Source organism: Coregonus lavaretus, assembly GCF_964263955.1.
Source record: "Coregonus lavaretus genome assembly, contig: HAP1_SCAFFOLD_2785, whole genome shotgun sequence".
Lineage (NCBI taxonomy): Eukaryota > Metazoa > Chordata > Actinopteri > Salmoniformes > Salmonidae > Coregonus > Coregonus lavaretus.
Window position 1 is genome coordinate 56,730 of NW_028162360.1, and position 17,335 is coordinate 74,064.

The following is a 17,335-nucleotide window of genomic DNA, read 5'->3' on the forward strand; positions in this document are numbered from 1 at the left end:
TAGTCACGGGCTCAGCTTATACACCGTGGACTCTATAGTCGTAAGTGGCTTCCTATCCTTGTCTCCTCTCCTTCATCTGTGCTGACGTGAACCTGGTAGGTGAGAGAAATATGGTGTAAAAGTCTTGGACGTACCATTGATTAGGGAGGAACAGAGGTCTGGAGAGAAAGGCACTTTAGACTACTAGATGTGTCTGTGAGAGACCTACATTTACATTTACATTTTAGTCATTTAGCAGACGCTCTTATCCAGAGCGACTTACAGTTAGTGAATACATATCTTTTTTAATTTTTTATACTGGCCCCCCGTGGGAATCGAACCCACAACCCTGGCGTTGCAAACGCCATGCTCTATCAACTGAGCTACATCCCTGCCGGCCATTCCCTCCCCTACCCTGGACGACGCTGGGCCAATTGTGCGCCGCCCATGAGTCTCCCGGTCGCGGCCGGCTGCGACAGAGCCTGGATTCGAACCAGGATCTCTAGTGGCACAGTTAGCACTGCGATGCAGTGCCTTAGACCACTGCGCCACTCAGGAGACCTGTTAAGAGAACCAACCAGAGAGGAGTTTAGAGGCTGCTGACATTTCCAGTCTTATTCCACTGGCAGAGACTGCCTGCCTTCTACTGGTAGACCAACATAGACATTAATTACCAGGTTGAGTCCATTCCGATTCTGTCAAATCAGGAAATCATATTCTTGTCCTTCTTTTCTATTCGTCACTAGTTACCACATCCACAAAGTCATAAACCCCGCCTATTTCTAAAATTGATCTTCATAAAATGTGATTTTAAACCTAACCTTAACCACACTGCTAACCTTATGCCTAACCCTAACCTTAAATTAAGACCAAGATTTTTACGATATAGCCAATTTTGACCTTGTGGCTGTGGTAACTAGTGGAAACCTTTTCTCACACTTCGTGACTTTTTCCATCAGAACATCAAGTCGTCGATGACGATGGAGCGTACCAAGGGCTTCTGCCACGTGGTGGCATCATCCAACCTGCGTGATGGTTTCTCCCACCTCATCCAGACAGCAGGCCTTGGGGGCATGAAACACAACACGGTCCTCATGGCCTGGCCCGGCACCTGGAAACAGTCCAACGACCCCGTCTCCTGGAAGAACTTCATAGGTGAGTCAGTGTGACCCACTTGGATTTGAGACCACACCAAAAATGTCTTAACATTAGCTCAGGAAGGTAACTCATCATGCGAGCGTAACCCCCATTACACGGTACGTAACCCTATGCAATACCATTACTGAGATGGCATGCGTGCACGCGCTAATTTAACAGCATTTCTCTCTGTCCCCTCCACAGAGACTGTGCGTGAGACCACGGCGGCCCATCAGGCCTTGCTGGTGGCCAAGAACGTGGACAGCTTCCCCACCAACGCAGACCGCCTGGGCCAGGGCACCATAGACGTGTGGTGGATCGTCCACGACGGAGGACTGCTTATGTTGCTGCCCTTCCTCCTCCGCCAGCACAAGGTATCTATGGTTACGCCATTGACATTCTGTTGGGGGGGAATATAAAAACACACATGCACAGACAAACACACAAACATATGCACACACTTAGTTATTAACACATACAAATAGGCGCACATATCATTATACCCCCATACACTAGGCTTAGGGATGACTTGTGTTCACACATTACATCGCGTTACACATAGATCAAAGTGAGTGTTTAATTTGCCTTCTCTCTTTTTCTTCCATCTCCTACTCTTTCTTTCTCACTGTTTTTTCCTATACTCTCTCTCTCTCTCTCTCTCTCTCTCTCTCTCTCTCTCTCTCTCTCTCTCTCTCTCTCTCTCCTCTCTCTCTCTCCCCCTCCTTCCCTCCCACCCTCCCCGCATCTCAGGTGTGGAGGAAGTGTAAGATGCGTATCTTCACGGTGGCTAATATGGATGACAACAGTATTCAGATGAAGAAGGACCTGCAGATGTTCCTCTACCACCTCCGTCTGGACGCAGAGGTGGAGGTGGTAGAGATGGTGAGCTTACCTGTAGACCTCTAGGGCACTGACATCTCTCTATTGACCTATAACTTGAGATGACGAAACCTAACCTGATGTGTAGCTCAATCAAGTCAAGCACACTTAAATGTCTCTAATATTTGTCTGCTTCTTTTGATATTAAAAGGAAGAAACTCCAGCACTCTGGTGATCTTGGATATGCCTCAAACACTTTAAATCAATCAATCAATCAATTTTATTTTATATAGCCCTTCTTACATCAGCTAATATCTCGAAGTGCTGTACAGAAACCCAGCCTAAAACCCCAAACAGCTAGTAATGCAGGTGTAGAAGCACGGTGGCTAGGAAAAACTCCCTAGAAAGGCAAAACCTAGGAAGAAACCTAGAGAGGAACCAGGCTATGAGGGGTGGCCAGTCCTCTTCTGGCTGTGCCGGGTGGAGATTATAACAGAACCATGCCAAGATGTTCAAAAATGTTCATAAGTGACAAGCATGGTCAAATAATAATCAGGAATAAATCTCAGTTGGCTTTTCATAGCCGATCATTAAGAGTTGAAAACAGCAGGTCTGGGACAGGTAGGGGTTCCATAACCGCAGGCAGAACAGTTTAAACTGGAATAGCAGCAAGGCCAGGCGGACTGGGGACAGCAAGGAGTCACCACGGCCGGTAGTCCCGACGTATGGTCCTAGGGCTCAGGTCTCTCAGTTGGCTTTTCATAGCCGATCATTAAGAGTTGAAAACAGCAGGTCTGGGACAGGTAGGGGTTTCGTAGCCGCAGGCAGAACAGTTGAAACTGGAATAGCAGCAAGGCCAGGCGGACTGGGGACAGCAAGGTGTCATCATGCCCGGTAGTCCTGACGTATGGTCCTAGGGCTCAGGTTCTCAGAGAGAAAGAGAGAACGAGAGAATTAGAGAGAGCATACTTAAATTCACACAGGACACTGGATAAGACAGGAGAAGTACTCCAGGTATAACCAACTAACCCCAGCCCCCCGACACATAAACTACTGCAGCATAAATACTGGAGGCTGAGACAGGAGCGGTCCGGAGACACTGTGGCCCCATCCGAAGAAACCCCCGGACAGGGCCAAACAGGAAGGATATAACCCCACCCACTCCGCCAAAGCACAGCCCCCGCACCACTAGAGGGATATCCCCAACCACCAACTTACAATCCTGAGACAAGGCCGAGTATAGCCCACAGAGGTCTCCACCACAGCACAAACCAAGGGGGGGGCGCCAACCCAGACAGGAAGATCACGTCAGTAACTCAACCCACTCAAGTGACGCACCCCTCCCAGGGACGGCATGAAAGAGCACCAGCAAGCCAGTGACTCAGCCCCTGCAACAGGGTTAGAGGCAGAGAACCCCAGTGGAGAGGGGAACCGGCCTGGCAGAGACAGCAAGGGCTGTTCGTTGCTCCAGCCTTTCCGTTCACCTTCACACTCCTGGGCCAGACTACACTCAATCATATGACCTACTGAAGAGATAAGTCTTCAGTAAAGACTTAAAGGTTGAGACCGAGTCTGCGTCTCTCACATGGGTAGGCAGACTGTTCCATAAAAATGGAGATCTATAGGAGAAAGCCCTGCCTCCCGCTGTTTGCTTAGAAATTCTAGGGACAATTAGGAGGCCTGCGTCTTGTGACCGTAGCGTACGTATTGGTATGTACGGCAGGACCAACTCGGAAAGATAGGTAGGAGCAAGCCCATGTAACGCTTTATAGGTTAACAGTAAAACCTTGAAATCAGCCCTTGCCTTAACAGGAAGCCAGTGTAGGGAAGCTAGCACTGGAGTAATATGATCAAATTTCTTGGTTCTAGTCAGGATTCTAGCAGCCGTATTTAGCACTAACTGAAGTTTATTTAGTGCTTTATCCGGGTAGCCGGAAAATAGAGCATTGCAGTAGTCTAACCTAGAAGTAACAAATGCATGGATTAATTTTTCTGCATCATTTTTGGACAGAAAATTTCTGATTTTTGCAATGTTACGTAGATGGAAAAAAGCTGTCCTTGAAACAGTCTTGATATGTTCGTCAAAAGAGAGATCAGGGTCAAGAGTAACGCCTAGGTCCTTCACAGTTTTATTTGAGACGACTTTACAACCATCAAGATGAATTGTCAGATTTAACAGAAGATCTCTTTGTTTCTTGGGACCTAGAACAAGCATCTCTGTTTTGTCCGAGTTTAAAAGTAAAAAGTTTTCAGCCATCCACTTCCTTATGTCTGAAACACAGGCTTCTAGCGAGGGCAATTTTGGGGCTTCACCATGCTTCATTGAAATGTACAGCTGTGTGTCATCCGCATAGCAGTGAAAGTTAACATTATGTTTTCGAATAACATCCCCAAGAGGTAAAATATATAGTGAAAACAATAGTGGTCCTAAAACGGAACCTTGAGGAACACCGAAATGTACAGTTGATTTGTCGGAGGACAGACCATTCACAGAGACAAACTAATATCTTTCCGACAGGTAGGATCTAAACCAGGCCAGAACTTGTCCGTGTAGACCAATTTGGGTTTCCAGTCTCTCCAAAATCCAATACAATGTTTCAGTCAATAGAGCTTCATCAGGGTTTCGTTAGATATAAAACATGTATGATGCTTAGTTAACCCTTTGGATAATGTGTGTGTGAACAGCACGACAGCGACATCTCAGCCTTCACCTACGAGAAGACCCTGGTGATGGAGCAGCGCTCTCAGATGCTCAAACAGATGCAGCTGTCGCGGACGGAGAGGGAGAGAGAGGTAACACCGCCCCCTGTCTGCAGGGCACACTCATTACAAAACTATTACCCTTCAATGTTATGCCCCAAGTGGTACCCTATTCCCTTTATAGTGCACTACATTTGAACAGGGCCTATAGGCTCCGGTCAAAAGTAGTGCACTAAATATGGAATGGGGTGCCATTTGGGATGCAACCCAAGTCAATAGGAAGCAAGTATTGATATAATCTGTTATTGTTTTGCAACACCTTTATCAGGAAATTCATGGTATATTCCTTTAGAACTATATCTTGAAGGGTTTTAAATGCAATGCGGTTGTTTCAGGTGTCTTTCTTGAGTGCACTTATTATCAGTTGGTCTGTAAAGAGAAAAGTGTCATGGGAATGTGATTTAGTATATCATTGCTTTGGGTCACATTGAACAGCCATGGATGTACCCTGACCTCACTTGGTTAGAAATCCCTGATATTACCTTATAAGCATACAGGAAATAGATAGGACATACAGTGCCTTCAGAAAGTATTCACAACCTTTGACTTTTTCCACATTTTGTTGTGTTACAGCCTGAATTTAAAATTGATTAAATTTAGATTTTCTTGTCACTGGCCTACACACAATACCCCATAATGTCAAAGTGGAATTATGTTTTTCGAAACATTATTACAACATTAATATTCAACCCCTTTGTTATGGCAAGTCAAAATAAGTTCAGGAGTAAAAAAAATCATAACAAGCCGCATAATAAGTTGCATGGAATCACTCTGTGTGCAATAATAGTATTTAACATAATTTTGGAATGACTACCTCATCACTGTACCCCACACACACAATTATCTGTAAGGTCCCTCAGTTGAGAAGTGATTTTCAAACACTGATTCAACCACAAAGACCAGGGAGGTTTTCCAATGCCTCGCAAAGAAGGGCACCTATTAAACAAAGCAGACATTGAATAACCCTTTGAGCATGGTGAAGTTATTAATTACACTTTGGATGGTGTATCAATACACCCAGTCACTACACAGATACAGGCGTCCTTCCTAACTCAGTAGCCAGAGAGGAAGGAAACCGCTCAGGGATTTCAACATGAGGACAATGGTGACTTTAAAACAGTTACAGAGTTGAATGGCTGTGATAGGAGAAAACATTGTAGTTACTCCACAATACAAACCTAATTGACAGAGTGAAAATAATATAATAATAATAATATGCCATTTAGCAGACGCTTTTATCCAAAGCGACTTACAGTCATGCGTGCATACATTTTTGTGTATGGGTGGTCCCGGGGATCGAACCCACTACCTTGGCGTTACAAGCGCCGTGCTCTACCAGCTGAGCGACAGAGGACCACGAAAATGTACAGAATACATGCATCCTGTTTTGCAATAAAGCACTAAAGTAAAACTGCAAAAAATGTGGCAAAGCAATTAACTTTTTGTCTTACGAAGTGTTATGTTTGGGGCAAATCCAATACAACACATGACTGATTACCACTCTCCATATTTTCAAGCATAGTGGTGGCTGCATCATGTTATGGGTATGCTTGTAATCATTAAGGACTGGTACTTTTTTCAGGATCAATAGAAACAGAATGGAGCTAAACACAGGCAGAATCCTAGAGGAAAACCTAGTTCAGTCTGCTTTCCACTAGACACTGGGAGATGAATTCACCTTTCAGCAGGACAATAACCTAAAACTCAAGGCCACATCTACACTGGAGTTGCTTACCAGGAAAGACTGTATATGTTCCTGAGTGGCCAAGTTACAGTTTTTAAATCTACTTGAAAATCTATGGCAAGACCTGAAAATGGTTGTCTAGCAATGATCAACAACCAATTTGACAGAGCTTGAATAATTTTGAAAAGAATAATGGGCAAATGTTGCACAATCCAGGTGTGGAAAGCTCTTAGAGACTTACCCAGAAAGACGGCTGTATTCGCTGCCAAAGGTGCTTCTACAATGATATTTCTGTATTTCATTTTCAATAAATTTGCTAAAAATTATAAAAACATGTTTTCACTTTATCGTTATGGTGTAGATCGATGAGAAAACAAATCCATTTAATCCATTTTGAATTCAGGCTGTAACACAACAAAATGTGGAATAAGTCAAGGGGTATGAATACTTTCTGAAGGCACTGTATGTTATTGGGTTGTGGGTATCAGGGCTCTCCTAGCCCACCTTGGCCTAGTGTTCGTTGTATGACCTTTGGCCCCCTCTCCTGTCTGGCTGCGTATGCGGTATGGGCCAACACGGCTCTCAGATTCAGAGTATCACTGACTCGTCACGTAGCTCCATCAGGAGGAATAATCAAACCGGAGCCTCGGGCTCAGAATCTGGCCCCAGTCGAGAGCTGGAGGACACACAAGAAGACGAGGTAGCCAACACCCCCCATCTGTACCCCCAATGCCCCTGTGACTGCAGCCCCTCACCCCCACTGAGACTACCATTACCCCCCAGTCACCAACCCCCAGAGACCACACTTACACAGCCACAGCCACAGCTGCTAACAGTCAGGGACCTAAAGTAAGTTAAAGCCCAGTCAAAATGTCCAGTTAAAGTAATCCCCGGATAGACCATCTATGGTAGATTGTGGCTGTGTAACTGTGTAGGTTACTCACTGTAGTGGCCTATGGACGTTATGGACTCACCTCATTCCGCATGCGCCATTCGTCAAGTGCACTGTGGTGTAATCCTCCTTTAGTTCATCCCTCCTTCCTCCACTCATCACCCTCCACCTGGTTAATTCCCTGTGGACGTCACCATTACTCCATCTCACAGTGTCGTAGATCCAGACAGTACTTTGTGCCTCACTCCTTATTAAAGAGCTATTGGCCTGTGTAGAGAACACTGGTGTTGTTTTGCATGTCATGGATTTTGGTATGATGAACCCTATACACTTCAATGTCATTAGTTATTCATTAGTCAGTCATAAATGTTTTTACTATGTTTGTTGACTGTATGAGTGGTGTTGGTCTTTCTACCAGGCAAGGTTATTATAGTAAACTAAAACTAAAACTAAAACCAATTATGAAAAAACTATTTAGTCAATTGAAATAAAATAATTAACAAACCTGTTTGAAAAACTACAACTATACTGAAACTATTATCTTTGACTCTAAAACTAACTAAATAAAATAAAAACCGTCATGAATTATGTTCATTTATTAATTTATTTTAAACGTTAGACAAAGATCTAATGTGGTGTTCAATAGGGTTTTCATGCTTTTTGAGGGCTTTCAAGCTACTGAATCTGGTGGGTAAATGTGGCCGGGAGATGGCAATGTTTCAAATAGGCCTAGCTTGTGCCTCACTATCACTAGCTATATACTAGCTATAAGGGAAAAAATTGGCTAGGTAGCTAACTTGATTCTTCTCACATGTACTACTAAAAAGCATTGGATTGGTGTAAACATGGGCGAGAGAGGGTTTCCTTCCACCATATTTTTTGCACCAGTCTATGTGTTATTATTTTTAAATACAAGTCACATTGAGATTTACTTTATAATTTAAACCTAACTAATGACCTGACCCATCACCTTAAGTATTACTGTCCCCCAGTTGCAAGAAGTGACATTCTAAATAACACAAGTAACTATACCTCCCATGCATGCTTTCTGCCCCTAACACTACAACTAAAACTGACACTAAATAATATAAAAACGAAAAATAAATATTTTTACTAACTAAAAACTAGCAAATCTAAACTGAATTTTAAATAAAAATGGAAAAACTAATAGAAATAAAAACTAATATAAAATCACAAAACTATAATAACCTTGCTACCAGGTTTGTGTAACGCCATAGTTTCTAGCCTGTAGTCTCTCTCTCTCTCTCTCTCCCACTCTCTCTCTCTCTCTCTCTATCTCGCTCTCTCATCATCTCCCTCTCCATCTCCTTCAGGCCCAGCTGATCCATGACAGAAACACGGCGTCTCACGCCGCGCTGAACGACAAGGCCGACGCTGGCCCTGACCGGGTCCACATGACCTGGACCAAGGATAAGTTCCTCACCGAGCGCAACCGCAACCGCGCCGAGGCCAACATGGGCGTGCGCGACATCTTCAACATGAAACCGTAAGTCAGGTGCTAAGTATGAACCCTCTTATCCTTAAACCTTCCATAGCCTAAATGGAGGAGCCAAGTGGATAGTTGCTCACACTAGCTGCCCCGGAGCCTGTCGGTTTGAAATGGTTACATGGCCTGCATGGTGTGTGTTCAGGCTGCGTTGGCATGTTCCATGTTGACCTGTGTGACTGTGTGTGTGGACACATCCAATGCATGGCCCCACCACACAGACCACATGCACCGTCTGGACTAATGACCATCATGTCTTTGTGTCTCAGAACCCACCATCTCAAAAGGGCAGATAGAACCGCTAGTTCATTACATAGGCCAAAAAATCTAACAAGCCCAAATATGATTTGGATACTATAGAGACCGTTTTAAAGGGATAATTCACCTCCAAATCAAAGTTTGTCTGATGTTTTCGCACCTCTTGACTACTTTTGAGGAATGAAAACATCTGACTTGAACCATCCCTTTAAACTGAGGGAAGTGTTTAACTGTGGGGTGGTTGGCATGTACAACAGTAGACATGCAAGGGGTTTCTATAAAACATCTAAGACGTTTTTTGTTGTTTTGTCTCATTTTCCTCCTTCTAGAGAGTGGGAGAGTCTGTAAGTCACATTTCTCTTTGCCATAGTGCTGTAGGCTGTGTGGATGAATGTCTGTGTACAGTAGTCCTTTTCTGTCTCCTCCCAGCCACTGGGACTGTGTGTCTGTGTGTGTGCCTGCGTGCATACAAGTGTGTGTGTGTGCGTGTGTGTTTGTGTGTGTGTGTGCGTGCGTGCCTGCGTGATGGGAGGGTACACATGTCATGTTATGTAGCATGTGCAATCAAAATTGCGCTTTCCATACAGACCTTAGCCGTGTAAACAATATTGCTTTATTGCCCATGCATCTGTTCTGTATAGGAATAGAACCAAAAAATTAACAATATCAGTGGTCCAAAATCCATTTCAATTGGTCATTGCAATCATCATGATATTGTCCTTAAGCTGTCAAATCTCAACTGGGTGGAAAGCGTATGTTTTTTTGGAAGTGCCTCATTGTATTTGTGATGTGGTGATTTCTGCTTCAAACCATTTGCATATCATGCTCTGCATTTTTGGTGTTGCTGTGCACTCTAACTCAAGAAGGGCTTTCAATATTACACCCAATATCACATTGAACTGGTCAATTGAATATTGGAATAGTGTGTATACCACGCAGTACTATAAACTGGGTAGTTTGACTCCTGGATGCTAATTGGCTGAAAGCCGTGGTATATCAGACAATATACCATGGGTATGATGCAAAACTACTTGTTTACTGTTCTTTTTATGTTGGTAACTGGTTTATAATAGCAATAAGGCACCTCGGGGGTTTGTGGTATATGCCACTGCTAAGGGCTGTATCCAGGCACACCTCCTTGGGCCTTATTGCTTAGTTATACAGTGGAATATTTCATACCCACAGGCTTGCCCATTGTATTTGTCAGTACACCAGGTCTACAACAGGCCCCTGTAGCGTATCCTCTCTGCCACCCTACTGCTACTGCTGCTGTTTGAAGTGTGACGCTGCTTTGACTGCCCATCCTGAGCCTTCATTCCGAGTGAAATAATGACTCCCAAGGCTTCACTATCATAACCACCAGCTGTCCTACTTCATGTTCTCATCTGTGTGCTAAAGGCTGCCAATCTGACAATTGCACTGTAATTGCTCATTTAAAAAAACATGATCAAGAAGTGTTTTGTCATTACTGAATGTTTAGACTATTGAGTGTTACATGAGAAGAGTGACAGATTAGTAGATTAGTTACTATTGGTTAAATCCTCATTTTAGATATGGGCTATTTACTCAAACTTTTGCCTAAATCATACATTGATGTCAATGGAGTTGAGCGCCATATTTCTAGTTAGAATTCAATGTAAAAAACTTTAGCATCTGATAAAGCGTTATGTAAATCCAGTCCATTAATATTATTGGAGAAGTCCGAGTCAGAAGTTAGAGGTCAGGGTTGAGGTGGGTTCAGCCTGCTCTTCTTCACTGTCACCCTTGTGTGGTATAGGAACCAGTCCAATGTGCGCCGGATGCACACTGCGGTCAAGCTGAATGAGGTGGTGGTCAACAAGTCACAGGGAGCCCACCTGGTCCTGCTCAACATGCCGGGACCACCCAAAAACAGAGGGGGCGACGAGAACTGTATCCTTTACAGCCAAATGTCTGTTTATTCAAATTTGACTATGCATGTCAGATTAATTGTTTATTGCTTAGTTGAATATGTTTACCCCAACTTAACTTGAAAGGTATCGTCATCAGCGATCTGACAAGGTCGAGGACGATCTCTTTGAAAAGGTTGTTTAGTTGTTAATAGTTAAGTTGTTGATTGTACACTATATATACAAAATTATGTGGACACCCCTTCAAATTATTGGATTCAGCTATTTCAGCCTCACCCGTTGCTGACAGCAATGTTCCCTCAAACATTTTCCCGCACTGAGCAAATTTCAGGTCTGCTGAGCGCAAACTTGAATGTCGTGAAAATTCTGTGCAACTTCCAGCGCGCATTTACTGTGAACACTGAGACTGTACCCGCTTTGTTACAGTTTTAACAGTGGCCAAGTAGGCTACTGTGGCTATTTGATCATAATGTAGGCCTACCAGAAACAATGGAGAAAATGCGTCCCATAACATTTTAACATGGAAATAGCTGTCCTATCATTCAGCCTACAGTAGCAGCCAATGTGTGGTGTTCAATGTAGGCCTACATTCCATGAGATATTTGAGAAAAAAACATGCAGGGCTTGACATTAACCTGTTTATCCACTTGTCCTTCAGACAAGGAACCACTTTACAAAATAAAATGCATTATTATTCCCATACCATTATTACAGAGAATCAGACAAATTATGCTACCCTCTGCCTATTGGCTACTTAGCTTATTCAAGCCTGTCTCAAAATACAGCACTGCCTCTTTAAGACAAAAAAAAGCTCTTTATCTGACTCGCTTTTCAAAGATGTCTAGAAATGTATATGTTTTGTGCTCTTGTAGGAAGCAATCACTCCCCTATTGCTGACTACAAATTCAATATAACTGGGCTAATAACTCACTAACTAGCAAAGGATGTGAACAAAATGTGCACAAGTGGCTACATGCAGCTCTCGCTTTGATCTCAAAACAAGCGCATCTACTCGTGACCGCTCATGCTGTAAACACAGTCCAGTTCAAAGTAAATGGCAAAGATCCATATATGGCAATGGTCTATTTGCATATAGGCCTACTGCAGCTCTGATTGGTTATGGCACACCGGTCTGTGTAGAGTATGTGCCTGAGTCGTGCCTGTCAATGCAATAGAATCCTACTCCGATGCATTCTGCCTACAACAAAATCTCTTGCATAGTTAGTTTTGTTTCGGTATGTTGCATTGAAAGTGGCTAATATTGTGTTGATTCGATCACAATTGCCACAGTAAAGGGAAACGTTGATAGTATTAACAGGAACTCTAGAACAGTGGTGACCAACCTTTTCTGAGTCAAGAAGATCACTTTGAGTCAAAATGCAAACTGAGATCTACCGCTCAGATTATTTTGTTAACATTACTTAAAAAACGTTAACCTATGCAACATTAACCAATTAAAAACAGTACTGTAGCAATGAGGTTTGTGCAGTAGGCTATAGGCCCAATACATTATCACTGCATATTGGCTTTGCTTGAATTGCCCTGCCAATGCATTGTTGTTCAGGCCATTTTATAAAATTATATTTTAAAATTTGAGTTAGGCTATATGACACTGTATTTAAAACAAAATAGGAACACAAGGCTTTATCATTGGGTTTTTTACAGAGCTGTTTGGCGATCGACTAGGAATACCGATCGACTGGTTGGTGACCACTGCTCTAGAAAGTTGAGTGAAATTCAATCTTGTGCTTCTCTCTTAGAGGGAACATTGGCTGACAGACGACTTTTAACGAGCCACCGTCATAGGATGCCACCTTTCCAGCAAGTTAGTTCATGAAATTTCTGCCCTGCTAGAGCTTCCCCGGTCAACTGTAAGTGCTGTTATTGTGAAGTGGAAACATCTAGGAGCAACAACGGCTCAGCCACGAAGTAGTAGGCCACACATGCTCACAGAACGGGACCGCCGAGTGCTGAAGCGTGTTGCACGTAAAAATCGTCTGTCCTCGGTTGCAACACTCACTACCGAAGGAAGTCCCCACAGCAATGTTCCAACATCTAGTGGAAAGCCTTCCCAGAAGAGTGGAGGCTGTTATAGCAGCAAAGGGGGGACCAACTCCATATTAATGCCCATGATTTTGGAATGAGATGTTCGACGAGCATGTGTCCACATACTTTTGGTCATGTAGTGTATCTTTAAAACGTATAATAACTAATAGCTTTAGAGCTAATGTACTTCCCTTGTCACGTGACCTGCATAAACCCCTGTCATGTGATGTGACTTGTTTCCTCTTTGACCCTTGGTGTCTCAGACATGGAGTTCCTGGAGGTTCTACTGGAAGGTCTCAACCGGGTCCTCCTGGTCCGTGGGGGCGGACGCGAGGTCATCACTATCTACTCTTAAAATCTTGCGGCCACGAAACGGCGCACACGGCCACCGCCACGACAATACGGGGCCTTTTGGGGAAAAACAAACCTTGGGGTTACTGGGGGATAGTCGGAGGGGGGCCATGTTACTGGACAGAGGGCTTTTTGGCCTCGGAAGGGGACGACCAATCAGGGCAATGTGATGTCATAGCATCAGCCTGATTAGTGGAAAGAGCATGTGTCCTGGGGCCTACCTTTCATGCTGACCGACTGGAGGATAGAGCATTCTGACATTACTTTTAATTTGACTCGTGTTATTGTTTATTGTATGGATGTTCTTCCTTTCTCCTCCTTCCCTCACTCTCTGTGTTCAGTTTTCATGTCTGTTCATGGTAATTGTGTATCATAATCAGCAGAGGACCACAGGGTTAATATGGACTGTGGCTGAAATGGCATCCTATTCCCTATATAGTGCACTACTTTTCACCCTTTGGCACTATACCATTTCAGACGCAGCATAGTCTCTCTAGTTTGTTCATCTTTGCCTTCATTTTGGTTTTACATTTTGGCTTTGTCCTCATCTTTCAAGTAAGATTCAGAGATTTGAGGAAGCACAAAGTCAACGTGCTGCCTCTAAAGTCTCCCTTAGCTCAGAACCAAATCTACTTTGAATCCTGAAAGAGATAAATACGGTTCCTGCTCTCACCTATTATCTGTAAAAACTCAATAGGAACGTTGTTATCTAGAATAATATGCTTCTGTGACTCTTTCCAGTATTCAAGCCTACAGCGGAGCTCTGTTAGAACGGATGGAGGCAACAATAAAAAAAGAAGCATACTTTTATTTCAAGTCTGTCCCACAGATCAAGGTGTTGCTATGGCTCCACTGTCCCTTGTTTATTAAAGGTGGGGTCATATTTTGAGGTCTTCTGTCCTACTGGTACCCTCTTATTCCCCTGAAGCTACTCACAGAGGAGTTCTGTCAACCTCAATTATAATTGAGGAAGTTAGGGGCTTTAACTCAGAAGTGGATCGACCTGGTTAGTCCATACTAGGACTAGGAGAACTAGGTTTAATAATGTATTTAATTTGTCAAAGGGATTTATTGTTTATGTTGCTTGTTGCTAATTGTCATCTCGTTGTTGAGTGCAGCATGACGTTCTGAAAGAGGTGTGTGTGTGTATGGGGTGGGGGGCTTTGGCAAGGATAGGCCAAGGATTTTAATGTGCAATAGATGCTGTTGATATGGTGACTTGCAGACAGGCCTGAGAGACAGAAGGTGGTCCACCTTGCCTGGGTGGTCTCCTTAATTGACCCTGTTTTATTGGCTCTGTAACATTGGTCAAAGCCCCAGAGTTCAGCCATTGCATTTGGAAATAGCCATAGTATATACAGTATTCTAGTATTTAGCCCATGTTAAATGTGTTACACCCAATACATAGCATAAAGCATATTTATTGTGATTATTGGAAATTGTATGCAAGGGTGCAAGGAATGAAGGTAGCTTTTTGTAAAGATCCAATTTTCAGGTGCAGGAGTGCTGCTTTAAATTCACGTCTTCACAAATCTAGGACAACTGGGGTCATCAAGGTATTTCACCTACCCATTCGATCTATATATCAACGTATAGGAAAATCATGAGATGGTTTGACACTAAAACTGAATCTGAATTAATCACCATCTAAAGAATTGGTCAACTTCTCTGTGACCCTCAATCAATAATTGTGTTGCTTGACAGTTGAAACAGAAGGAAATGTGCTTGTTGGAGTCGTCCTCTGATGGCCTAGCCACTGTTGGTTGTACAGGTACTGTAGGCGTTAGGGACATCGACACTCAGCGTTTTGCTCCATCTTTGATGTACAGTACTGCACTGATACGGTAGATTGCATTGCATTGTTTGGCTCTGATAATAGAAGTATTTAGGCTGGGATGTTGTAATACAGTGACACCACTACATTCACATGGTTGTGATTTGTTAGTATCACGTCTATCACAGGACACCAAACCAAGATTCTGTACTGGAATAGAATATTCTGGAAGAGTCTCATTATGAAATGGCTATGTCACATGTTGTGGTCCGAACCATCAATGTTTTGTCTCTCTGGTGAGCACCATGCAGAGTGGGGTAGGTGAGTAGAGTTTCTGAAAACATGCTGTCTCATAGGTCAATCATATAGGTGTGGTCCATAGGTATCAGTTGATCATAGTGTTCAATGTCAGCATTTGTTCTTATAGTATTTGTGTTTTAATTGTACGTGCATATTCTCTAGGTTTCATGTTTTCAACTGACCCTGATGAATCATTTTGACTTTGTATAGGAAGAAACGTGCCAAAAGACTAAGACTGAAAGTATATGCTTGTCAATGTCAGCCACAGGACACGCGCCAACAGTCGAACGTGCTTGTAGGGCAGGGGAAAAAGCAAGATCACCTTCAAATTGTAAATACAATATTATAACCACTTAATGCTTTTGATTTGGAGACGCACAGAGGTAAACACATTTGAACTCAAATTCTTACCTAACAGACCATTTTGATGAGCGACACTGAGTTTGTGATTACAAAATGAATTCCTTTTAGGCTACATATCGACAGTGGAAGGGATGGCATCTGTGATTTCTAGGGCACATGAAGCCCAGTTTTATAGGCAACTGGAAGTCGCCAGATATATGAAACTATTGAGGGCAAAGAAAGGAAGGAATCACTCATCTAACTCTTCTGTATTTACATCCACAGTTTATTTTGAAACCTTTTCGTAGCTGTGCAGTATTTTATAACCAGAACATTGTATTTTTCTACAGTATGTCATGAAAAAAACCTGTCTGTTGTTATAGTGTCGACCATCAGTTAGACAATGTCTTATGTCTCCGGTGTGTTTTTGTTTAGTTTTTTCGACATACACCTGTGTAACTTGTAGTCGTAGTGTCTGTTTGCACTTAACAGTTATGTTATACTTGATTCTCTGATACTCTTTAAGTGTTACTTTTCAGGACTGGAGTATTTTGATTTTATGGAGGGGTGGGATGGGTGGGTGGGGGTGGGTGGGTGATTTGAGGTATATATTCCAAGTTGTTTGCAGATATGTTTTGTATGTGTTTTTCTCTAACACATTGGAAACACAGACTTTGGCAGAGATTTCATCAAAATGATTTTTGAGAAGCCAGTCGGAGAATGGGTTATGTTACTGATTTTAAGTTAATTGAAAATGTATTTTTATTTTAGTTTTTTAGCCACCAAAGATACAATCTTTGAGTTTGTGATATGAAACATCACGTTGTTAATAGTGTAAGAAATAAAGTTGAACTAAAAACAGCACAGCTTGCTTACTTGAGCTGAATAGCAGCAGAAGAGATAACTTCAAACCTTTTTTAGAGGACACATAACTAAGGCTTCTGGGTGACAGTATGTTAGCAGTATATGTTCCATTTACCTGGTTAAAGTGACGAGAGAATGTAATCTACCTCAAGGTGGCCGTGGAGGCTTTGTCGAAGGAGAAGAAATCTGTCGAATCGCTTTCTCTTTTCTCTGTACATAGTAACAATCTTTTATATGAAGCAATTATAAGGGATTGGGGAGTGAGCCTCCGTTCTGAGGGAGAATCTGTGTGTGTGTGTGTGTGTGTGTGTGTGTGTGTGTGTGTGTGTGTGTGTGTGTGTGTGTGTGTGTGTGTGTGTTTTCTGCTGCTGTCCAGCTCAGTTGTCACGCCTCACATGCTGCTGTACTCTAGTAGGAAGTTACTTTTGGGCGCACGCGTAGAAGGGTAGCCCTTTAAATTATATCTGTGCCTCTGAGTAATGAATAAATAAACGTGCTGAAATATATCAGAACTGTACAAACTCCTGTCATTTCTTATGTTTTTCACTGTATAAAAGCAATTTATTTTAATATTGGAATATCTCATATTCCAAGTAGTGTGTTGCGAAATATATTGTGTTGAGATAAATATATTGTGTAGAATGGACATACGCTATTCTGACATGTAGAGTAAGGAATCATGTCGGCTTTGTTTATGGCATTTGTAACAGTTGGACAACTTTCAGTACATTGC

At 42.8% G+C, this 17,335-nt stretch overlaps 1 protein-coding gene across 1 annotated transcript in view; it reads left to right on the forward strand.

Annotated features, from left to right (window-relative positions):
- The window catches only part of LOC311119330 (solute carrier family 12 member 7-like), a 54,683-nt gene extending 40,551 nt beyond the window's left edge, over nt 1–14,132 (forward strand). The window contains exons 18-25 of the mRNA XM_084194050.1: nt 939–1,134; nt 1,321–1,490; nt 1,867–1,998; nt 4,621–4,728; nt 8,606–8,778; nt 9,366–9,380; nt 10,814–10,947; nt 13,235–14,132. Coding sequence (XP_084050176.1) covers nt 939–1,134; nt 1,321–1,490; nt 1,867–1,998; nt 4,621–4,728; nt 8,606–8,778; nt 9,366–9,380; nt 10,814–10,947; nt 13,235–13,326 — 1,020 coding nt within the window. The 3' untranslated portion in view covers nt 13,327–14,132. The remainder of the gene's footprint in view (nt 1–938; nt 1,135–1,320; nt 1,491–1,866; nt 1,999–4,620; nt 4,729–8,605; nt 8,779–9,365; nt 9,381–10,813; nt 10,948–13,234) is intronic.
- The last annotated feature ends 3,203 nt before the right edge of the window (nt 14,133–17,335 follow it).